General features: G+C 43.9%; 1 protein-coding gene across 5 annotated transcripts in view; it reads right to left on the bottom strand.

Moving 5' to 3' along the window:
* Positions 1 to 14,952, bottom strand: part of LOC139765849 (cytosolic phospholipase A2-like) — a 144,508-nt gene that overhangs the window by 35,083 nt on the left and 94,473 nt on the right. For all 5 annotated transcript variants that reach the window (XM_071693690.1, XM_071693691.1, XM_071693689.1 and 2 more), the window contains one exon: positions 4,822 to 4,846. In XM_071693690.1, coding sequence (XP_071549791.1) covers positions 4,822 to 4,846 — 25 coding nt within the window. The remainder of the gene's footprint in view (positions 1 to 4,821; positions 4,847 to 14,952) is intronic.

The following is a 14,952-nucleotide window of genomic DNA, read 5'->3' as shown; positions in this document are numbered from 1 at the left end:
GTAAGGCATGTGTACGTGTAGGAAGAGAGGAAAGTGATTGGTTCTCAGTGAATGTAGGTTTGCGGCAGGGGTGTGTGATGTCTCCATGGTTGTTTAATTTGTTTATGGATGGGGTTGTTAGGGAGGTAAATGCAAGAGTCCTGGAAAGAGGGGCAAGTATGAAGTCTGTTGGGGATGAGAGAGCTTGGGAAGTGAGTCAGTTGTTGTTCGCTGATGATACAGCGCTGGTGGCTGATTCATGTGAGAAACTGCAGAAGCTGGTGACTGAGTTTGGTAAAGTGTGTGGAAGAAGAAAGTTAAGAGTAAATGTGAATAAGAGCAAGGTTATTAGGTACAGTAGGGGTGAGGGTCAAGTCAATTGGGAGGTGAGTTTGAATGGAGAAAAACTGGAGGAAGTGAAGTGTTTTAGATATCTGGGAGTGGATCTGTCAGCGGATGGAACCATGGAAGCGGAAGTGGATCATAGGGTGGGGGAGGGGGCGAAAATTTTGGGAGCCTTGAAAAATGTGTGGAAGTCGAGAACATTATCTCGGAAAGCAAAAATGGGTATGTTTGAAGGAATAGTGGTTCCAACAATGTTGTATGGTTGCGAGGCGTGGGCTATGGATAGAGATGTGCGCAGGAGGATGGATGTGCTGGAAATGAGATGTTTGAGGACAATGTGTGGTGTGAGGTGGTTTGATCGAGTAAGTAACGTAAGGGTAAGAGAGATGTGTGGAAATAAAAAGAGCGTGGTTGAGAGAGCAGAAGAGGGTGTTTTGAAATGGTTTGGGCACATGGAGAGAATGAGTGAGGAAAGATTGACCAAGAGGATATATGTGTCGGAGGTGGAGGGAACGAGGAGAAGAGGGAGACCAAATTGGAGGTGGAAAGATGGAGTGAAAAAGATTTTGTGTGATCGGGGCCTGAACAAGCAGGAGGGTGAAAGGAGGGCAAGGAATAGAGTGAATTGGAGCGATGTGGTATACAGGGGTTGACGTGCTGTCAGTGGATTGAATCAAGGCATGTGAAGCGTCTAGGGTAAACCATGGAAGGCTGTGTAGGTATGTATATTTGCGTGTGTGGACGTATGTACATGTGTATGGGGGGGGGGGGGGGGGGGGGTTTGGGCCATTTCTTTCGTCTGTTTCCTTGCGCTACCTCGCAAACGCGGGAGACAGCGACAAAGTATGAAAAAAAAAAAAAAAAAAAAAAAAAAAAAAATATATATATATATATATATATATATATATATATATATATATATATATATATACAGCGACAAAGCAAAATATATATATATATATATATATATATATATATATATATATATATATATATATATATATTTTTTTTTTTTTTTTTGCTTTGTCGCTGTCTCCCGCGTTTGCGAGGTAGCGCAAGGAAACAGACGAAAGAAATGGCCCAACCCACCCCCATACACATGTATATACATACGTCCACACACGCAAATATACATACCTACACAGCTTTCCATGGTTTACTCCAGACGCTTCACATGCCCTGATTCAATCCACTGACACCACGTCAACCCCGGTATACCACATCGATCCAATTCACTCTATTCCTTGCCCTCCTTTCACCCTCCTGCATGTTCAGGCCCCGATCACACAAAATCTTTTTCACTCCATCTTTCCACCTCCAATTTGGTCTCCCACTTCTCCTCGTTCCCTCCACTTCCGACACATATATCCTCTTGGTCAATCTTTCCTCACTCATTCTCTCCATGTGCCCAAACCATTTCAAAACACCCTCTTCTGCTCTCTCAACCACGCTCTTTTTATTTCCACACATCTCTCTTACCCTTACGTTACTTACTCGATCAAACCACCTCACACCACACATTGTCCTCAAACATCTCATTTCCAGCACATCCATCCTCCTGCGCACAACTCTATCCATAGCCCACGCCTCGCAACCATACAACAATGTTGGAACCACTATTCCTTCAAACATACCCATTTTTGCTTTCCGAGATAATGCTCTCGACTTCCACACATTCTTCAAGGCTCCCAGGATTTTCGCCCCCTCCTCCACCCTATGATCCACTTCCGCTTCCATGGTTCCATCCACTGCCAGATCCACTCCCAGATATCTAAAACACTTTACTTCCTCCAGTTTTGCTCCATTCAAACTTACCTCCCAATTAACTTGACCCTCAACCCTACTGTACCTAATTACCTTGCTCTTATTCACATTTACTCTTAACTTTCTTCTTTCACACACTTTACCAAACTCAGTCACCAGCTTCTGCAGTTTCTCACATGAATCAGCCACCAGCGCTGTATGACCAGCGAACAACAACTGACTCACTTCCCAAGCTCTCTCATCCCCAACAGACTTCATACTTGCCCCTTTTTCCAAAACTCTTGCTTTCACCTCCCTAACAACCCCATCCATAAACAAATTAAACAACCATGGAGACATCACACACCCCTGCCGCAAACCTACATTCACTGAGAACCAATCACTTTCCTCTCTTCCTACACGTACTCGTGTATATATATATATATATATATATATGCGGGTCCTGATGCTTTGAGGGACACTTAGAATTGAGGACATCCGACTCCTCTTGAGTTAGTTATCTTTCTTTTAATAGATCTCCAGCCCACCCAGTCTCTTAGAGTTGCCATCAAGCGTATTGCATTACAGTACTCGCAGATATTTTTTTTTGCCACATTTGTCAATTGATTGATATCTTTATATATATTCTGTGTATCTCACCACATTTTCATTAATCACCCATGGTTTGGAGTACAAGAATAATTTGGCCTCTAGGATCACCAGATCCTTCATATACCACTGGCCTTACTGTTTAATCTATATAAGCACAGATAAACCAGTACTCATTTAAAGGACAGCAGAATGTGATCACGTACATTTTCCTCTCCATAGGGACACATTATGTATACTTATGTATAATGATAGAATGTTTGTATGAAGCAGCTCCGTTCCCCACATCTTTTCCTGCTACTGGGATTGTATATTATTAGTAATTGTAATAATATTTGTGGATATAAGTATATATATATATATATATATATATATATATATATATATATATATATATATATATATATATTCCCTGGGGATAGGGGAGAAAGAATACTTCCCACGTATTCCCTGCGTGTCGTAGAAGGCGACTAAAAGGGAAGGGAGCGGGGGGCTGGAAATCCTCCCCTCTCATTTTTTTTTTTTTTAATTTTCCAAAAGAAGGAACAGAGAAGAGGGCCAGGTGAGGATATTCCCTCAAAGGCCCAGTCCTCTGTTCATAACGCTACCTCGCTATCGCGGGAAATGGCGAATAGTATGAAAAAAAAAAAAAAAAAAAAAAAATATATATATATATATACAGAGCATCAGCTTGGGGAAGAGCAGCGTGGTTTCAGAAGTGGTAGAGGATGTGTGGATCAGGTGTTTGCTTTGAAGAATGTATGTGAGAAATACTTAGAAAAGCAAATGGATTTGTATGTAGCATTTATGGATCTGGAGAAGGCATATGATAGAGTTGATAGAGATGCTCTGTGGAAGGTATTAAGAATATATGGTGTGGGAGGCAAGCTGTTAGAAGCAGTGAAAAGTTTTTATCGAGGGTGTAAGGCATGTGTACGTGTAGGAAGAGAGGAAAGTGATTGGTTCTCAGTGAATGTAGGTTTGCGGCAGGGGTGTGTGTGATGTCTCCATGGTTGTTTAATTTGTTTATGGATGGGGTTGTTAGGGAGATGAATGTAAGAGTTTTGGAAAGAGGGGCAAGTATGAAGTCTGTTGGGGATGGGGGAGCTTGGGAAGTAAGTTGTTGTTCGCTGATGATACAGCGCTGGTGGCTGATTCATGTGAGAAACTGAAGAAGCTGGTGACTGAGTTTGGTAGAGTGTGTGAAAGAAGAAAGTTAAGAGTAAATGTGAATAAGAGCAAGGTAATTAGGTACAGTAGGGTTGAGGGTCAAGTTAATTGGGAGGTAAGTTTGAATGGAGCAAAAGAAGCGGAAGTGGAAGTGGATCATAGGGTGGGGGAGGGAGCGAAAATCCTGGGAGCCTTGAAGAATGTGTGGAAGTCGAGAACATTATCTCGGAAAGCAAAAATGGGTATGTTTGAAGGAATAGTGGTTCCAACAATGTTGTATGGTTGCGAGGCGTGGGCTATGGATAGAGTTGTGCGCAGGAGGATGGATGTGCTGGAAAGGAGATGTTTGAGAACAATGTGTGGTGTGAGGTGGTTTGATCGAGTAAGTAACGTAAGGGTAAGAGAGATGTGTGGAAATAAAAAGAGCGTGGTTGAGAGAGCAGAAGAGGGTGTTCTGAAATGGTTTGGGCACATGGAGAGAATGAGTGAGGAAAGATTGACCAAGAGGATATATGTGTCGGAGGTGGAGGGAACGAGAAGTGGGAGACCAAATTGGAGGTGGAAAGATGGAGTGAAAAAGATTTTGTGTGATCGGGGCCTGAACATGCAGGAGGGTGAAAGGAGGGCAAGGAATAGAGTGAACTGGATCGATGTGGTATACCGGGGTTGACGTGGTGTCAGTGGATTGAATCAGGGCATGTGAAGCGTCTGGGGTAAACCATGGAAAGCTGTGTAGGTATGTATATTTGCGTGTGTGGACGTATGTATATACATGTGTATGGGGGTGGGTTGGGCTATTTCTTTCGTCTATTTCCTTGCGCTACCTCGCAAACGCGGGAGACAGCGGAAAAAAAAAAAATATATATATATATAAATTATTTTATTTTTATTATATATATATATATATATATATATATATATATATATATATATATATATATATATATATATATTACGAAGCAATTTTATACTTACTTCAAAAACTTGGAATGGATCAAACCTGAAACATAAAAAAAGGAGATTATCAGTTTTGCAATTCAACAAGGTCATTAAAATGTTTAAAAAATGACAAGATTTTGTTGAAAATCCATAAAAGCATCATTCATAAAATTGCAGTTGTAAACAAGGACACTTAAAAAAACATAAAAACTGAAGTTGGTCAGTTATGTAGTTACTGCTTTAGTTACCCAAAGTGACGAGTTACTGCTTTTAGAAAGCCTAGTGTGATTGCAATCTTGCCGGACAGATATCACATCAACCTATGGTCAACAATCTATTTACAGTTATCTATTCGTACTGTTATATTGTCAGCACCACTCTTACTCTACACAAAGTAATTTTTTTTACTTCTAAAAGACATTTCTCTCTTAATTTCATGTTATGTTCTGGCTAAATCGTGGTTGCTCATGAAAAACACAAAGCAATCGCTAAATATTTACCTGTGTAGTAACAACACTGGAGCACTGCTGGTAGCCATTCATGGGGGCCTTATCTCACGCACCTTCTGTGCATCAAATAGCCATTTACACCACGGCAAACTGTTGGCATTCACCATATTGCTTGGTCTATTCCAATGATCTAACACCCTTGCATAAAATTAATACTTCTTTACATCTTTTCTAGATAGTTTCTAGATACGAAGAACGAGTCGTGTGAATCAAGTGTTTTAAATGCGAGATGGGGAGCACTTATGTCTGTTTTGTAAAGTGATAGCCAGCAGCTCACAAGTGGGCCAGGCAGAAAGTAATGACAGCAACCTAAGCCAAGGAGTGAAACTTTACAGCCAATGAAGTGCTGGATCACTGAGCAAGCCGTCATTAATCCTGTCGGCACCCTAAAGGGAGAACTTCGTGATCTGTGGCTGCCTACCACCAACTACCGAGAGAGAGAGAGAGAGAGAGAGAGAGAGAGAGAGAGAGAGAGAGAGAGAGAGAGAGAGAGAGAGAGAGAGAGAGAGAGAGAGAGAGAATGTAGATAAAAGTTTGTGGTAAAACCACCAGGAAAATCCTAGAAGGTACGTTTCCCAAACTTACACCCAGAAATAACATCCTACTTGGCAAGACAGGTATGGGAGACTTTGAAAAATTCTCTCCATGAAATCCAAAGGTGTAATATGCAGATAAGAACACCCTCAAACATCTGGGGCCCCAAGACTCTTCAACACCATGGGATGCACGTTAGAGTAAGTTTACCTACACGGTATGCTAGCAGACCAGCCAGGCTGTGGGCGGGCTACGATGGCCATGAGGGCTGCGGCTTCTACAGCTTGTGGTCCATCAAACGACCTAATTCAGAAACCTGGGCCCAGCCTGGGCTGTGGGGGTAGGAGACACCCGAAGACTTCACCAGGTGTATATCATTAAAATAGGAGTGTAGTAGGGGAACAGGCATACTTAGCAAAATTCATACAGAAAACAATTTTCTTGCTTAAGGGAAGAGTGTTTGTAGATCTGCTTAAAGATGGGTTACATTACTCACTATTCAGAGAACAAGATACCAATAAATAAAATACAGGAAAGAACAATATAACAAAAATATCTGCATAACATGATCTCCAAAGACATTATATTATGCTTTCTGATCTACAGTAACATCATGATATGCATGGGAGAAAACTGAGGATTAGAAATACACAAGGAAGACATTAAAGGTTACGTTAGTCTGAAGAAATAAACTGTGAAGAATTCAGAAGGATGTTTACACACACACACATGCATGGTTACGAAAACGGAGATAAACCAAGTTCTATTCCACTCTCAGCTACAGTAATGAGATTCTGCATTACCAGAGTAAGTGACAAGAGATAACCATGCTAAACTGGGCCCAGAAAGTGCTTTTCCTCTGGAAAGTTGGCACAGCAAGTGCAAGGAACATCGGTCGTCTTGTGAATGGAGTGAGAAAGTTGAGTGACAACTCAAGACCACTACAACGTTTCCATATAGTTTATAAACTCAATAATTCACTTTGGTTTTCCTACACAAGAAAAGGTAAATCAGGACTATGAAAATTATCTAATTACTATACCAGTGGTTTCTTTCCTGATAGGATGAAAATAGTCAAAGGAGGAGATTTGGATAAGAATACTACGCTATGTTCGTTTAGGCAACTGTCCGAGCCTACGACTCAACAAACCCGACATCAACTGATGCCGTACTAATATTATTAAGTATTTTTCTAATAAATCCATATCAACAATACACCATATATCATTTAATAGCAACATACAGACATAAAGTAGAGTCCTTGCGATTGATATAAGAACCTTTTCATCAACAGATCCTTCAACGCACAAAAGAAGTGTAGCAACATGGGGTTTGATGGAGCGGGAGTCCGGGAGACCACATTATACGTCGAGGCATTTCAGTGAAAGTGATTAGTTTTGTACCCTGGGGAGGGACCTCAAATCAGGGGTGTAGAGACAGAAGAGCCACTGCAGGACACTTGAAGGTACCTGAAAGGCAGAGAAACTGATATGTCCGAGCATAAAAAAGACGAACTGAAAGTCAGTTCACTGATGAACTCAGTAACTGGAGACGAAGGGATGTGATTACATTTTCTAAAATTCATGTGGGGAGCTGGTAGAGAGAACAGCGAGAGACGAGATCAAAAACACCTTTGTAATACTCAGTGAGGAACAAAGAGGATCAGATTTCAAATGTTTATTCGCGAGAGAAAACGGACCCCATCCACTATAACTTGAGATGCCTGCATTATGTAATAACATTTGCGAGTGGCTGTGTGCTAGCTACATGCACAAAGCCTCATGTGAGCTTCACATCTTCAACGGATAGGAATAGTACAGTACGTAATGAGGGGAACAAGCTGACATAGCCATGGATATAAATAGGTTTCCCCATAACGGTTAACAAGAGATCCACAATATAGGAAAACAAACTGCGGAGAGACTTAATACATACGAATGACCACAAAGAAAAGAGACTCTTATTAAAAGTTCAGTAGGAAAACATTTGCCTGAGCCAATATAACAGAGTGTCACTGTGTAACACCAGTAAATAAGTCAAATTCTAGTACAGTACAGTGGCATCACATCAATAGTAATTACCCGGGAATCGTCCAATCCACTTACGACCACTAGGCTAAAAACAGAAAAGCCTCTCTGTCTGTCTGTCTGTCTGTCTGTCTCTCTCTCTCCCGCTGCATGCCTCTCACGTAACCAGACTGTCAAGAAGCACGTCTGTCTGCACTTGAGTGCGCTTGGGAAGCGTGTGCACCGGCCATGCCTAGTCATCACTCGAGTGATCCGTAACCACGGTTGGCTGGGGTTTGCGGGTCACCAGAAGCGACTGTTCTTCACCTGCGTCTGGCTGGATATATTCCCCGCAACGTAAGGTAGTGAAGTTTTGCGTCATTATAGTAACGGGGCTCCACATCCCGACTGACCTTGCCATCGGTTCGCCGGGAGAGGCTTACAGATGGCGGTCTTGTGTTTGAGGTTCCCATCCGGGCCTTCTGGGACACGCTAGCCACCCCAGCACTGCCAGTCCCAGCGCAGCCTAGCACACTGCTGCACAGTCTGCGTTCCCCAGCGTTGACGACTCCCACAGAAAATCAGCCTCCCGATCAGGTTCCGTCCACCGGCTTGGGGAAATGGCCAGGAATCCAGAACTTTCCCAGTAACAGCCCCTCTCACACAGCTTTTTTTTTTAACTTGATTCTCCTCCCAACCACCGATCACATTTCCTCCATTCTAATTCAGCGGTACATTACCTTGAAAAGCAATGGCCAATAAATCAAGAGTTTTCAGTAATGCTCCTTTTCATTACAATCTTAATTAAGTGGATTTCAACATGTTATCCCTTGCGTAAGTTTCCTACCTTGGTGGCCAATGACACTGTATCCTTAAGTCAAATAATTGCCTTTTCCACTACCCCCCGGATCGAAACCCGATATTCCTGTGTTCCTTAAAGAGAGCCAAAAAAGGGAAATTCCAGGCAGTTTACAGACTACCGCACAAAAGGTTATGTAAAATCAATAATAAGGGGTTAGGACGTGGGTGACCTCTGGCGTGGATGGAAGAGACCAGGAAAGTGTTACATAGTTTAACGCAACATATCATAAGCTAGAGAACGTAGGGATGTTCTACTATGGAGATATATATCATATGTCGGGGGGCACGGCTAGCGACTGAAAGGCACAGAGAGCCCGAGAAACGAGTCCGAGAAATGAGTCTAGTAAGAAAAAAAGGCAGAGAAAATACTGATTGGAATATAAAAATGTGGACTGTTTACAGGACAACAATTCTATAATCTATCTAGTGTTCGTCCTCCCGCCCAGTAAACCAAGCTCTCATCCCGCACAGCGAACTACTCAAACGCTATACAAACCTTAGAAATTCACTTATAGATTTCCTGAATACCACAACACGTCACATATCTAGGGAGAAGAGTCATTCACATACTCCAAACGTAACCAATCAAAGTGTTCACTCACACGGACGTCATCAGAGCAGGAGCACAGTTGGCCGACGGCCAAACCGTTGTCGTAACGAGAGACTTCTAAGCGGCTCACACGTCGCGCCACTTTTTCTAGTTCCCAACTCCGTTCATCCCCGCATATCATTGGCTAATACACACACACACACACATATATATAAACATATATATATATATATATATATATATATATATATATATATATATATATATATATATATATATATATATATTCTTTCTTTCATACTATTCGCCATTTCCCGCATTAGCGAGGTAGCGTTGAGAACAGAGGACTGGGCCCTTGAGGGAATATCCTCACCTGGGCCCCTTCTCTGTTCCCTCTTTTGGAAAATTAAAAAAAAAAGTGAGAGGGGAGGATTTCCAGCCTCCCGCTCCCTCCCCTTTTAGTCGCCTTCTACGACACGCAGGGAATACGTGGGAAGTATTCTTTCTCCCCTATCCCCTATCCCCCATCACAATTAACTTGTCCCTCAACCCTCCTTAACCTAATAACCTTGCTCTTACTCACATTTACTCTCAACTTTCTCCTTTCACATTTTTTCCAAACTCAGTCACCAACTTCTGCAGTTTCTCACTTGGAACAGCCGCCTGTGCTGTATCATCGGCGAACAGCAACTCTCACATTTCCCAGGCCCTCTCATCCCCAACAGACTGCATATATATATATATATATATATATATATATATATATATATATATATATATATATATATTTTGCTTTGTCGCTGTCTCCCGCGTTTGCGAGGTAGCGAAAGGAAACAGACGAAAGAAATATATATATATATGTTTACCAAATGGCGTCCTAGCTTCGTCTCTTCGATGTATATCAAGTGACTTATATTTCTCTCTTGTGTCTCCCGTGATGATGTGATTATTACACGAAAGTGCACTTGGGAACTTTCCGTGTTTCATTTTCCCCGTGGACTCATGGGAATATATATATATATATATATATATATATATATACATATATCAAATACTATCCTCCCTGGGGATAGGGAAGCAATAATACTACCCACGTATCTCTCGCGTGTCGTAAAAACCGGCGACTAAGAGGGATCGGGAGCAGGGGAGGGGCTGGAAATCTTCCCCTCCTGTATATACTTCCCAAAAGAAGGAACAGAGGAAGGACCCAAATGAGGATCTTTCAAACCTCTATGGCTCATTCATCTGTTCTGGACGCTATCTCGCTCATGCTGGAAATAGCGCCAGAGGCGGACGGGAGCAAAAAGGCCTAACTCGCCCACACAAAAACACACTCTCACAGTCATTTATATCGCACCTCGCTACGATAGATAGCAATATCGTCAGCGCGCCCTATCTGTCGAGCACCAGGTGATACATACGTTCTCCTCTGCCATGCTATTGCGATCATCACATCAGAAAGGAGTGGAAATAAAGACTCCCCTCCCTCGGGAGAGAGAGAGAGAGAGAGAGAGAGAGAGAGAGAGAGAGAGAGAGAGAGAGAGAGAGGAGGCTCCTAATTCTACACCACGTCCTCTGGCATACACCAACACAACCCCCTTAACAACACACACACACTAGTTATCCTACCAGTTGAAGATCTCTTTATCCAATTCAAACACATCCTTCCACTCCCTTCTTACCTCTCTCTCTCTCTCTCTCTCTCTCTCTCTCTCTCTCTCTCTCTCTCTCTCTCTCTCTCTAATGTACCAACAGACTCACTCCTCTCTCTCTCTCTCTCTCTCTCTCCCCCCTGTAGTATCACGTGATCAGTGTGTAGCCTCCAGTGCCACGCCACGAATGCAACCTTGTCGCCTCATTCCCTCCCTCCGTCCCTCCCTTCTCTTTAACTCTAGTTAAACTCGCTGCTGCTGCTTTTGCTGCCGCCGCTCTGCAGTGGTATGAGCTAGGCTCCTGTCCGTCCGCTGGTCCGTTCGACACCGGCGATGACCGTTGCTCGACCCGTTAAGATGCAGCGGAGGGGAGAGAGAGAGAGAGAGAGAGAGAGAGAGAGAGAGAGAGAGAGAGAGAGAGAGAGAGAGAGAGAGAGAGAGAGAGAGAGAGAGAGAGTAGCTCCCGCTGATACACCTGCCACGGGCGCTTTGGAGGGAGGGAAGGGTGGAGGGTGGGTGGTGGTCCGAGTGGAGGAGGAGATTCAGTGATGGGCGGCGGCCGACGTGGCCCTCAATAACTCCCCCTTCCTCCCGGTGACGCTGGGGAGGATGAAGGCGGGAAGGACAGGGCAGGCGGAGGAGGAGGCAGCACCACCCTTCACCAAACGCTCTGGTCATATCATGAGCCGCCAGACCCGCCTGCCTGCACCTGCTACGCTGGGGGAGGAGGAGCAGGCAGCGGCCCGGCTTTCGGGGTGTGTGTGTGCAGGTGGGTGGGGTGACCGTGGCCAGGATGCTGTACGTGGGAGAGGTTAGGCGGGACATGTGGGCGGTTAAGTGTGGATTGTGGGGAGGTGGTTCGTAGTTGGCTCGTTGTGCCAGGGGTGTGTGTAGGCAAGTGGTCGGCTGTGGGCGGCATGTGTAGATAGGTTTGTGTGTGTGTGTGTGTGTATGTGGGGGATGGGTGGGTGGTGTGGGCGGGAGCATGCAGCCGCCCAGCCAAGACTTTGCTGGTACAAGGCGACTCTACGTCACAAACAGATGGCGACACATTCTAAAGTTTTATATCGCGAACTTGAACACACACACACACACACACACACACACACACACACACACACACACACACACACATACAAATACAGACACACACGCACACAATCGTCCAGGAAACTACACCTGAACAGGACAATGGTTCAGTAACAATGGAACAACAGTCAGGATGGTTGAGCAAGCATATGAGAGAGAGAGAGAGAGAGAGAGAGAGAGAGAGAGAGAGAGAGAGAGAGAGAGAGAGAGAGAGAGAGAGAGAGAGAGAGTTAGATGGATAGATATACAGATAGATAGATAGATAGAGAGAGAGAGAGAGATAGATAGATAGATAGAGATAGAGAGAGAGAGAGAGAGAGAGAGAGAGAGAGAGAGAGAGAGAGAGAGAGAGAGAGAGAGAGAGAGAGAGAGAGATGGTCGAGTCCCGGTAATGAGGGATTCAAGGCGTCGCTTACACATCCTACCCGGGGTCGGCGGGAGGGTTGTGATTCCCATGACGACACAAGGTGTCAAGTGTGTGGACTGGGGAAAAAAAATATTATCTGAAAAATCTGCCAGTCAGAAAGCGCGCTAAAACCTGAGGGGCTAAGTACACCATCATCACTAGCGCATATATCAACATAGTGGTGCTGACAACATCGTTGTCATAATGACAATGACATCATCATTACCAGAGCCTCTATGAACACAAAGTGACAATGACGCCATCATAACTAAAGCTCAACGCACAGTGAAACTAAAACTGGTAATGTCTCATTCAATTCAAAATGCCAAAGTAGGACTCTATACGCAACACTATAAAATTTCATGTGTAAATTATATGCAAAGTTTGACATGGCCATACAACCATTCAATTAATCTAATAAGCATTATCTATCATACCACCTCTTCTTCTAAATCTACAGTGTACAAACAGGTAGATACACACATCTCAAGAACTGATTCATATCAAGATTGTTGGTCCAATTTCTGTCTACGCAAAATTATCTTTCCGGAAAGCATTTGACACTGTACCCTACACAGGGGGTGTTGAAGAAGCTGGATCCTCAGGTGGGAATAGAGGGGAGACCTCCTCGAGGGACGGAAAAGTACCTGGAGTAGAAAAAGACACAAAGGTCGCGTGTCAGAGGGAACCTTCTCGAAATGAGTTGGCGTCGGGGGGTGCCACAGGGCTCGTGCTGGGACCACTGCTCTTCTTGATCTCAGCCAATGACTTCCCAGAAGGTCTGGACGCGAACATGTCTGGGGATGATGAGCGTGGAAGGCTACGTGGAAAATGAAGCGAGTAAGGAGAACGCATGCATCAGCTCACAAGATGACCTTGACAAACTAACGCCGATCTCATTCGTAATTCAAAAATTCAACCCTCGCACACCCTAAGAACCGAGGATGTCAATGGAGATAGTGGACCTCGATATAAATATCATCTGAGTTGAGGTAAGTTGCAAGAATCTGTGTGGGAAAGGGACTTTTGGTAGTCGACACATGTATTTAACAAACCCGTTGCCATAACCCAATCTTAAGAGAAAGCAAAAATGAAACACTGTCTGCCGGTAAATAGCACGAGAAGGCTTGAACGAAAGTTCGTAAGGGAAGGAAATGTTCAGGAAACTATTCACACTTTAACGTCAGGCCAAAACGAGAATATGCTTTTCCAAAATTTTGGTCATCGCCACTTACAAAAGCACAATGGTTAACAAAATACGTCACCAGAAATAAGGGAGGCGAGTTGAAGCGAGAGGTCGAGAGGCCAAAAATCTATACACCATGGAAGAAAGTGAGAGGTCGAGAGGCCCTAAATCTATACACCATGGAGGAGAGAAGAGTAACGGGTGACGAAAACATACTTTAAGTGTTCTCAAACAGTGTGATGACAAGAATGAACTGCTGTTCTTCGCAAGAAGGAAAAGATAGAGCTGCCAGAGGCCAAACCACGACAAGAAGGAAGAACATATTGATATGAAAATAAATTCTCACACTGCATACGAGCAGTGGATGGAGGGAGTCATGTGGGTGACGAAACTGTGGCAGTGGACAGTCTACAGAAATGTGAAAACAAAAAAGTTGTTTTTGAAAGCGAAAGTTCGAGAGATAGGACCCCCATGAGCGTTGACCTCCCTCCCTCCCCTCACCATACGAAATGGTTAAATACAAATGGATAAAAAAAAGAAGACGTTAGTTACACACAAAGACACATATGAAAACACACATACACGTGTAAAAACAAGAACGACCATACAGTCCTCACACAGCAACACAGGTATAAATTTTCCGTCATAAACCAAGCGTACAAATCCACCCTGCTCAAACTGTCTCTCTCTCCTACGAAACAGGAATATATAAACCCTTCTCTTAGAAACCAGTAAAAACCTTACCCATACTAAATAAACAAGATCGTAAAACTCTCTCCTATACAGTGCAATTAACATCCCGAAACCAGTCAACGCACACAAACACACACACCATCTCTCTCTCTCTCTCTCTCTCTCTCTCTCTCTCTCTCTCTCTCTCTCTCTCTCTCTCTCGCTCTCTCTCTCTCTCTCTCTCAGCCAAACACAACCCAGAAGTGATGAAACCATGCCGGCCATACGAACAAATAAAAAAAAAACCACTCCATCATGAACTGAAGAGGAGATAACGAGTATTTTCTTATTAATGAACACGACGGGATGCGGGCCCACGCTCACTCTGCGATAATACAGGAGGACGAGACGAGAGGTGGTGGTGGTGGCGGAGGCAGAGCAGGGAACGTTCATGTGCGAGCCAGCCAGCCAGCCATCAACCCTGCTGGCGCTGCAGGACAGCCCAACGCCATGACCAGTGTAACAATGTGGCCGGTAACGGGTTTATCCGCCTTGTGGCCCCCCAGAGAACCACCTCACCCAGGGAAGGGAGACGGACAGATACCACGGCAATGTTTAATACACCATGGACAGAGACACTACCACAGTGATGGAAGAAATTGTCGTTGAAATGGATACCTGGTTAAGGTATTATATATATAT

Source organism: Panulirus ornatus, chromosome 56 (genome assembly GCF_036320965.1).
Source record: "Panulirus ornatus isolate Po-2019 chromosome 56, ASM3632096v1, whole genome shotgun sequence".
Lineage (NCBI taxonomy): Eukaryota > Metazoa > Arthropoda > Malacostraca > Decapoda > Palinuridae > Panulirus > Panulirus ornatus.
Note: the sequence above shows the minus strand (reverse complement) of the source record. Positions and strands in the feature narration are given on the sequence as shown.